The sequence below is a fragment of the Rhincodon typus genome, chromosome 41, assembly GCF_021869965.1.
Source record: "Rhincodon typus isolate 14 chromosome 41, sRhiTyp1.1, whole genome shotgun sequence".
Classification (NCBI taxonomy): domain Eukaryota; kingdom Metazoa; phylum Chordata; class Chondrichthyes; order Orectolobiformes; family Rhincodontidae; genus Rhincodon; species Rhincodon typus.
Genome location: NC_063372.1, coordinates 4764988 through 4775630, shown reverse-complemented (window position 1 = coordinate 4775630; position 10643 = coordinate 4764988). Strand labels below are relative to the sequence as shown.

The 10643-nt window shown below is 41.2% G+C and overlaps 1 protein-coding gene across 1 annotated transcript in view; it reads right to left on the bottom strand.

Moving 5' to 3' along the window:
* The window catches only part of LOC109934285 (electroneutral sodium bicarbonate exchanger 1-like), a 216776-nt gene that overhangs the window by 50765 nt on the left and 155368 nt on the right, over positions 1–10643 (bottom strand). The window contains exons 10-11 of the mRNA XM_048618849.1: positions 7699–7832; positions 3127–3372 (exon numbers count right to left, since the gene is read on the bottom strand). Of these exons, the coding sequence (XP_048474806.1) occupies positions 3127–3372; positions 7699–7832 (380 nt within the window). The remainder of the gene's footprint in view (positions 1–3126; positions 3373–7698; positions 7833–10643) is intronic.

The window sequence follows — 10643 nt, the reverse complement described above, 5'->3', positions numbered from 1 at the left end:
TCCTCACGTACCACCCCACCAACCTCCGGATCCAACGCATCATCCTCCGACACTTCCGCCATCTGCAATCCAACCTCACCACCAAAGACATTTTTCCCTCCCCACCCTTATCTGCTTTCCAGAGGGACCACTCTCTCTGTGACTCCCTTGTCCGCTCCACACACCCCTCCAACCCCACCACCCCTGGCACTTTTCCCTGCAACCGCAGGAAATGCTACACCTGCCCCTACACCTCTCCCCTCACCCCCATCCCAGGCCCCAAGAAGACTTTCCACATCAAGCAGATGTTCACCTGCACATCTGCTAATGTGGTATACTGTATCTGCTGTTCCCGTTGTGGCCTCCTCTACATCAGGGAAACCAAGCGGAGGCTTGGGGACTGCTTTGCAGAACACCTACACTCGGTTCGCACTAAACAACTGCACCTCCCAGTCGCGAACCATTTCAACTCCCCCTCCCATTCATCAGACGACATGTCCATCCTGGGCCTCCTGCAGTACCACAACGATGCCACCCGAAGGTTGCAGGAACAGCAACTCATATTCCGCTTGGGAACCCTGCAGCCCAATGGTATCAATGTGGACTTCACAAGCTTCAAAATCTCCCCTCCTCCTACCACATCCCAAAACCAGCCCAGCTCGTCCTCGCCTCCCTAACCTGTCCTTCCTCGCACCTCAAGCCCTACCCCCATCTCCTACCTACTAACCTCATCCCGGCCCCTTGACCTGTCCGTCCTCCCTGGACTGACCTATCTCCTCCCTACCTCCCCACCTACACTCACCTTTACTGGCTCCATCCCCGCATCTTTGACCTGTCTGTCTCCTCTCCACCTATCTTCTCCTCTATCCATCTTCTATCCGCCTCTCCCTTTCTCCCTATTTATTTCAGAACCCACTTCCCCTCCCCCATTTCTGAAGAAGGGTCCAGACTCAAAACGTCAGCTTTCCTGTTCATCCAGCTCTACACCTTGTTGTATAAATCTGTCTCAGTTCCCTTCTCTGCCTGAATTTTTGTCTCAAGCTTTTCTAGCTGAAAAGCATACTCGTCCATTCCCTTTCTCTTCTGGAAATCTCTCTTTCTCTTGGATTTTCCCTTTCCTCTCTTGTTCCTTTGCCTGAAACTCTAGACTCCAAGCTTCCAAGCAAATTTGAGTAGGGTTACTTCGTCTGTTTCAGATTCTGTATGCTCCACCTATTCAAATTCATGGTGAGGCCAAGATGCTCTAGTATCTTGGGGGCTTCTGTGCTTTATTGCATGTATTTATTTAGTTCTACTTGCTTAGCTATAGCCTTCAGCTGTTCTACGTTAATGCGATGCTAATTTTGGTGAATTAATTGTTCATGTTGCATAAATGCTTTTACACTGAAGTCAGCTATTGTATTTTCTTTGCTTAATATTACAAAGATTACTGCTGTAATCCTTTCTGTTTTTGATTCAAACTTTTGGCTATCTCACTATTCCCTGCTTCTTCCAATTTTCTCTTAAAGTCAGATTTGGCTCATTTGCAATGAATTTATTCCAGATTGCAGCCCACAATTCCGTCATGGACTGAATTTATGAGCTCTCTTACTGCCTATGATCAGTATGTTTTGTGAATAAAGAGGTGTGTGTATCCTATTAAATAATTTCAATAGTAAGCTTTTATGATTTTAGATATGAATGGGGTATTTATTTTTACACTTCACCTGGATTTAAATTGCATTGTCTTGCACACTAGTTTTTATATACACACACAAAGATTGGTTACAGGTAAATGTAGTACTTTCACAACTTAATGATTAACTCAGTTTTAGGTTTACAAATACTAATTTCCTGTGTGGAAGGACGATAGCTTCTTGGATGGTTTTAATGGTCTGAAATCAAAATGAAGGTCTTGCGAAGCAGGTCATGAGGTTTCTTGTAATTGACCTTTTAGAACTGATTCTCAGAGTAACTTTAACTGAAACAAGTTAGCACAGTCCTCAATTCTGTCTGCATCGCCTGCTTTCTGGATATTGCCACTAATTACTATGGCTGCTTGAAAACACTTGCAGCTACATTGGCTTTCTGATGGAACTGTCTGCAAATATCTTTTAGCTAATTTTAAAAGCAGACAACATCATGACTCACTCATGTGACTTCTTAAAATTTCAAAGTCATTTTCCAAAAAAAGGAGAGTAGTGTTTGTATTAATTACAGATCCCACGTTATGGGATTTGAGGCAGTGTTCTTGTGTCTGAATGACCCATTCAATTGACAGCTTTTTGATTGGTTTCAGGGAAAGCATTGGTTCACATCAGTCTGAATACTTCCCTCTCTTTCCTCAAGATGGGGGGAGGGTTTCCAATCCATAAAAAAATGTTAGGTGATCTTGAGCAGCCATCCTTCCCAGCCTGTCTGTAGAGTTTTGAAATGTAAAATTAGTTTGAAGTTCAGAATAGGACTGGGCATGACAATGTTCCATCCACTGCAAAAAAACAAATTACTCATTTATGTGGGAAGTGGAATGTCTTTTTGGCTTCATGGTAGCATCCTGTTTGTGGTGAATGAACACTCATAATGCTACAGCATTGTGAAACAACCAGCTTCACATGTCTCTCAGACATTTGAGATACCTTACTCCTCCAGAATAATCAGTGATATACTAGCACTTTTCACGACTAACAGTGGTGGCTTTAGACCCATACACAGTGGAACAACTCCAAGTCTTTAACAACTCCAAGTCTTTACTGGCCCAAAACCTCCAATCAGTATTGGAACCGCTGCCTCTGACAGTGACCAAGCAGAAAACTGTGCATTTAACTGGATACTTAAAAACTTCAACTTCTGATGCAGCATTCAGAAGAACTCTCTGGGTGGAGGAATCATATAGAGAGCAACAAAAAGAATCAATGCAGCTGGCACACCCCCATTGAATGGCATTAGCTGCTTGCCATAAGGCTAGTTTAGATGTTGAGTGAACATAATGGTGCATAGCTGAGCGGATGAATGATTGAATGTTTTGGGTGGATAGGTGGGTTGGGTAGAAAGGTGGGTTGGGTGGATAGGTGGGTTGAAGGGAGAGCTGGATGTAAGGCCAAGTGAGTTGCAATGTTAATGCTGCAGCGGGGAAGAATGTTGGCAAGAAATACAAACTATGATGCTTACAAGTATTGAGTAAGTTGGTCCAAATTTGTGTGCATGTTGAAAGAATAAATTTCTCCCAAATGGATCAGCTTTTCCAGGGCTTCATAGATGAAGATTATGCAGATGAGAGAAGCAAATGCTTCCTCAGTGAAACGAGTTATATAACAAACAAGAGAGCTTGCATCAGTGGCAACAAGCAAGATACACAGGAAAGATGTCCAAAGTCCAATATTCGCTCTCAAGGACAGATAGGATAAATTGTAGTCCCTACAAAAAGGAAAGAGATAATCAAATTAAAAGAATGTAAAATTAGATCAAATAAGAGGAACATTCTGAATTCTAATGGTCATCTAGACATCAATGTCAGCGTACTAACTCAAGCTGTGCTAATCTCTCCTGCTGTAGAAGTGCATACAAAGCAAACATGACAGCTTTGCTAGAATAGGGGAGTGAGAGAAGGTGCATTTATATTGGGCAGATGACATAGTACAAGTGTTTACAAAGTTTAGATCTGTGGTTTTAAAAATTTATGTTAGGGTAGCAAATCTGTCAAGTCAGAGTGGGGCTCAGCAGGTTTTGCTGTAATATGATGGATGCTGATATACATTCTAGGTTGCAGAAATGAGTATTTCTAACCAGTTTCCCTGTTTTAGGTTTGAATGTTTTGGGATATTTTGTATTGAAGGTGAAATATCAGTAATGAGGAGTGGAGCACTTTATATGATCTCTTCTTTGTAACCCAATTTCAGCATCAAGTACTTCTGGGTCAAGTATGAAATTTGCATTTAATGCATCCAAAACTCACAAAGTAGGCTGTTACTGCACCAGTCATCCTTAGGATTCTCCTACTGATTTTCCTCATTCCATGTTGAGAACTGTGAACTGGAACTCATCTAAGGTGAGATCTTTCTAGTCTACACAGAGATTGTCATCTCCTCAGTGTAAGGTGAGTTTGAATCCAGATGGTCTTATAAAGGTTTGGACCTAAGGTTGGTGCCCATTATAATTAGTCAGATCTAACTAGTAAAGATGCTGAGGCTTTTGCACTTTAAACAATAATTATTACAGACTGTTAATTATTTACACAAGGTACTTAAGACACCGACATCTCCATCGAAGGCTAAGCAAGAAGTCCTGACCATATGATCTCTGCTACCATATTAGGTGAGGTAACTCACATTCTAAACCTTTCAAATCTTCTCATACCATACCTCCTACGTCTTTGTCCCAACTATTTTACTGATATTTATTTTTGTAATCATATTTGAACACTACCCCATCTACTCCACACTTCTCCCATATCTATATCTATATCTCCAACAGAATAAAAATGTTAACTTGCGCTTCAGATTTGTTGTCTAATCTTGAAGGAACCCTACATCTTTAGAATTTTTCTTCTCCATAATTCCCCATCTTATGTCAAATTTGGTCTATTGTTTTGTTTAAATCTTCCTTGGCTGTATCTGTTTCCTTCTTTAAACTTTTTCAGTATTGGAATTCCTTCCTTGTTTCTGACTTTCTCTGACTCTTGATTTTATTTTTTACGGTGGACTTATTTTGCACTGAAATTCTTCAATCACTTTAAAAGCTTTACTTAACTTCTGAAAGATCAACCATCTTTCTCTCTATGCTTCCAGCGGTATTTTAAATGCTCAACCTTATAAGAATGGTATTCTAAATTGGGATACGTCTCGCTGTCCTGGCTCTGCCTCCTGCCTCTGTTGGGATTTAAATTTTGGGTAACCATTCAGCTTGAGTATTCTGCATCACTTTCTAATTTTTTTTTTCTTTTATTATTAAGCCTGTGTATATTTTCTAATTAATCCTTAACTTTCGGCTCACTGGCTGAAATCTAGCATCAGGACCTTCTGGTTGGTAAACATTTTGTGCTTTCTGCATATCTCTCTTCAGATCTATTGTTAGTTCTTCTTGGGGGGAAAAAAAATGATAGAACATATTTTAAGTTGGCTCCAACATTGCCATGTTGTAAATGGCATCCCAAAGGCCAAACCTTCAGATCACATGCTGCTCACTATGCTGTAAGATTTGAACTGAAAGTTGGTCCCCATCATTATCAGTCTGATCAACTAGTAAATTTGCAAAAGCTTCTGTATCATAAATAGTAATTTTATTACCAATATGAAGTACCTGAGACATATCTATCTCCATTGACGGCGAGGCAAGAAGTCCTCTTAATGACATCATCAGGTGAAAGTGTGCTAGAACTCTGAATTTTCATTTCTGGGGGCTTTGGGTCTCTAGGTGCTGTGGTGGGCGACCCGGAAAATAGTGCAGAGACTGCTAGGTGCTGAGGCAGGTTGGGTTGAAAGCCTGCACCAGCATTTTGTCAAAGATTTTTTAAAAATAAAAAATAAAGCAACCCTCCAGCTCTCACCATTCACAGATGGTGGCATGGTGGTAAAATCATTGGAATAGTATTCCAGAGACCCAGCCTAATGCCCTGAGGACATAGAGTTAAAGTCTACTGCGGCAGCTGGTAGAATTTGCCAAGTAATAAATCTAGAATTGAAACTAATGTCAGTAATACTTCTCATGAAACTATTATCAATTGTTATAAAAGCTCATCTGTTTCATTAATGTCCCTATTGTGAAAGAAATCTGCCAACATGTGATTCCAAATCCAAATATGGTTGACACTGAAATGGCTGATCAAGTCACTCAGTTTCAAAGGCATTTAGGGAAGAGCAACAAATTCTGATCTTGTCAGCAACGTCCCCAAATTGTGTATGAAAATCACAACCCCCACATAATCTCCATGTCAACCCATGCTGCTATAGCACTCTAAAGCCCCTATGCCCTCTACCCTGCAACCATGGGTCTTTGCTCATCTGTTTTTGCACCCACCACTCCATGGCCCTTGATTAGCGTTCCTTCTAATTTTCTTTCCAATGTGTGGGCCTCCAAGATCTGTGTGCGGCAGCAACTTCTGGAACTTTAAGTCACTGCTGTGATCAGTGTGCGGACACTGATCACCATACATGGAACCTTGGAGCAGCACAGCTTACAGGGAAAGTTGCCCTTGATAACTCTTATGCCAACCTATGCTCTAGTCCCAAACCTTTCATAGCCCCTGTGCCAACCTGTTCCCTTCACCCACATAGGTGTTTATATACCCTGTGTCAATAGCGCCAATTCATGCATCATCTCCAGTCCACCACCATTTGCCATTACACTTATCATGCAAACTCAACCTGTATTCAAAATGGGCACACTTCAAGATACACGCTGAGATGAGATAAAATAAAACTTAAGCATGTGTTGAGAATTCACTATTTAAAAAGAAAACTCATTGATAAACACCCATTCACTACATTTATCTTCCTTTTGTCTCTTAGGAAAACAAACATTTGAATTCATAGTCCTACTTCAAATGGTCTATAATCACTTGGAGCTGTCAGTCAACTGTACACAAGAGACCCTTGCTGTGATAATGGAAGGCTGAAAACTAAGTCATGCAGTGCTAATCCTGTAATGGTAGCCCTCTCACTTATTAAAATATTTAAAAATGTCTGGAGCTTTCAATGCATTGACAGCCTAACAGTTCTGTTAACAGTTCCTGGATACAGTTCAAACGTGTTTATGCACTGTTTTACGCATATCTATTTCAACTTTTCACAATCTCAAAGGGCAGCTGATCTCCCTCAAAAGTGTCCTGCAACCATATCCAAAAGGTATCTTACTTCACCAAAAGGCTAGGCTATCAATCCAAGCAATTCTGCATAGTTTAGACCAGGCCAAATCTGCATGCCACATTTCCCATTCCTGGCTAATGAAAAACATACATGACTGGAGGCTGCTGCTGTTTTATGTTGGTCGTTACTTCCATGAACCACAGATACACAATTTGGAATCTGTCCACATTCCATTGGCCCTGCAAAAATGTTAGCTGCCATTTTGAAAGGCAGAGCTTTGACAACCATTTTCACAATGACAGGAAGGCTCTTCATCATCATCATAAAAATTCAGGCCTGTGCATTGACAAGTACAATAAGGGGAACTGATGGGAAACGCACAGAGTGTGACAATATAATGAAACCAAATATGTACAGGTGAAATGGCAAAAGCTGAAGCATGGTTCTGTCTACTGATATTTCTGCTCCTGCACCTAGTTGACTTAGCAATTTTTCCTACCAACACTAAAAGTTACAACAAACTTTGTAAAACAACCTGAATTGTACAGAAGAAAAATGTGGTGCTCAAATTGTTTGGTTAATTTAAACAAATTACTGATGGCAGGATTTGTTTCTTTGAGCCAAAGCTTTCTGAAATGAAGTTCCAGGCTCTGGAATTTTGAGTTTGTAAGACAATTCAATTTCTGTTCTATTCCATATTATGAGAGTTGGCTGACTGGCATGTTATTTTATTGGATGTTTCTAAACAAAAATATGTTCAACAATGATAGCACAATTTTGTTTTGGGTAGCTGGTTTGGTCTTCCGGAAGTTGGCACATGTGGATGTACCAATATTTGAAAGGGTCTCTTGGAGCTTGTCAATGATTACATAAGCTCTTTCATTCAGAAGAATACTGCAGTGCTTTGCAGCCTTTTAAATGCCTCCCAACAGGAACTTACTTGCAGAATTTGAATAAAATCTTTTCAAACACCAGCACAGGACCTGTGCTGCCCAGAATAGTAAGAGGTTGTCCAGCAAACAGAGAGTATGCTATTCCTGTCATGGAAGCCCCAAACAGAGATTCAATCGCACTCTGAAAAAGATGAAAAATATGTGTAACCATGACTGAAACAGATAAATTCAGTTGTTCCAATGAAGGAAATAGGACGAGTCAAAAATACTGTAAGACCAACTGACATCCTGGGCTTTAAAAATACCTGGATGCAAATACCATATCAGCAAGTAAATTATACGATGTTTTCATTAGCTTGCCCCAGTTAGAGTATTGCATCCAGTTTTGGGCAGTGTACCCCAGGAAGTTGTCAAAACCTTGGAAACCGTGTAAAGGATATTTATTAGAATGGTACTCAATATTTGGTAACTCAGTTATGTGGAGAGATTAAAGTAGGTGGGAGCAGAGAGGTTGAAGGGAGATTTAATAGAGGCATTCAAAATTCTGAGGGGGGTTTGATAGAATAAAAAGGAAAAACTCTTTCTATTATCAGAAGGGTTAGTAACCAAAGAAAATGGAATACAGGCAACAGGCAAGAGGAAAAAAAACAGGGAGGTCGTGAAGAAAATATATTTTAAAAATGTTTTGACCTGCAATGCATGACTTGAAAGGTGGTGGAAGTGGATTTAATAGTAACTTTCTAAAGGGGAGTGAATATGCACAGTGGAAGTACATGTTGGGGTCCAAAAGTGAAGTAATCTTATAGGTAAATCATCTTAATAAGAGAACTTCTATTTTTTCCTATTTTTAACTAGCAAAATGACAATTTAACTAAAGATAGACCTCTTTTGGGAACTATGAGGCACCCATGCAAAAAGTGAATTATGGTACATTGAACCACATTATAACTGACTTCCACTGTACTTAGAAATTTGCAAGGCTATGAAGAGAGATAGTGTGAGAAACTAATTAGACAGCTCTTTCAAAAAGCCTGTGCAGACTTGATGGGATGAATGACCTCTTTCTAGTCAGTAAGATTTGACGACTGTTTATAAATAGTTTATTGTACAAGTAGGATATAACCAAGCAGCCATTAAAAAATAATACATGACAGTCAACTAGTTGCTGCGCAAGATCACAACAGGCAGAAGCAGAAGTAGATCAAATGACCCGTCGAGCCTGCTTTGCCATTGAATACAATCAGGTGATTTAGGACTTCAACTCCACTTTTCTATGTGCTCTCCATATCTTTTAATTCCCTGAGAGATCTGGCTATCGCAGCCTTGAATGTAGTATATATGATGATGGAACATGCATAATCCTCTGGATACAGAATTCCAAAGATTCACAACACTTTGACAGAAGAAATGTCTCCTCCTCCTCAGTCCTAGATGGTACCCTTATATTCTGTGACTGTGTCCCCTTGTTCCAGATTCCCCAACCAAAAACCTCACATTGTCTACCCTCTCGACAGAATCTTGTACCTTTCAGTTAGATCACCTTTCATTCTTCTAAACTCCAGAGATGATGGGCCCAATTTACTCAGCATTTCACTTAGATTTACTAAGTTAAACAGCAAAACTACTGTGCAGTGAGGTTACTGCAGATAAAATCTTTTTCTGTTTTCTGATTTTGTTAAGTATAATTCCTAATCTTCCTTTAGTCCAGTCGCAAAACAAACACTCACAAATGGCCTTTGAAAAGGTAAAGAATGCTTCAACTTGAATTCGTTGCCCATATTTTCTAAGGGATCACTGAATGCACTTCTCCAGGCCCATTTGTTACTGTATAAAAACCAAAAGAACTGTGGATGCTGTAGATTGGAAACAAAAACAGAAGATGCTGGAAAAGCTCAGCAGGTCTGGCAGCATCTGTGAAGAGAAATCAGAGTTAACGTTTCAGATCCGGTGACCTTTCCTCAGAACTGTTGGTAGCTAGGAAAATGTTGGTTTATATCCAGAAGATAGGGTGGGGGGAGGGGGAAGGGATTAAACTATAGGTGGGGATATAGCCCAAAGAGAGAGAAGAACAGTTGGACAGACAAAAGAGTGGATAACGATCAGGTAGGAGGGTGAATAGCTGTTAATGGGGACTGTTAGTGGCTAACAATGGGTTGTGTGTAATGGCAGACCATGTGATAACAAGGCCTAGTGTTTGGGGTTGGGGGCTGGGACATAGGAGAGTTCAAGCCCTAAAGTTATTGAACTCTATATTGAATCTAGAAGGCTGCAGGGTCCCCAAATAGAAAATGAGGTGTTCTTCCAGCTTACGCTGACCATTGCTGGAGCATTGCAGCAAGCCAGAGACAGCGATACTGGCCAGGGAACAGGGTGGTGTGTTGAAGTGGTAGGCAACTGGAAGTTCAGGGTCATTTTTGCAGGCAGAACGTAGGTGCTCTGAAAAGCAGTCATCCAGTCTATACTTCTATAGAAGAGACCATATTGTGAGTAGTGAATGCAGTAGATTAGGTTTAGTGCAGGTAAAGCACTGCTTCACTTAGAAGGTATGTTTGGGCTCTTGGATAGTGGGGAGGGAGGAGGCAAATGGGCAGGTGTTACACTTTTGCCGGTTACACGGGAAGGTGCCGTAGGGCTGTGGGGGAGGGGGGTGGTGGGCGGTGTTGTTGGGAGTGAAGGAAGAGTGGACCAGGGTGTCCTGGAGGGAACGGTCCCTCCGGAAGGTGGACAAGGGAGGGGAGGGGAATATGCATCTTGTAGTGACATCTCGCTGGAGGTGGCGGAAATGGTGTCTGATGATCTTCCGAATGTGGATGCTAGTGGGATGGTAGGTAAGGACAAGGGCAACCCTATCGCTGTTGTGGGAGGGAAGAGAAGGGGTGAGGGCAGAATTGCAGGAGATGGGCCGGAGTCGGTCGAGGCCCCTGTCAACAATGGTGCTGGGGAATCCTCGGTTGAGGAAGAATGTGGACATTTCGGAGGCTCCCTTGTCAAA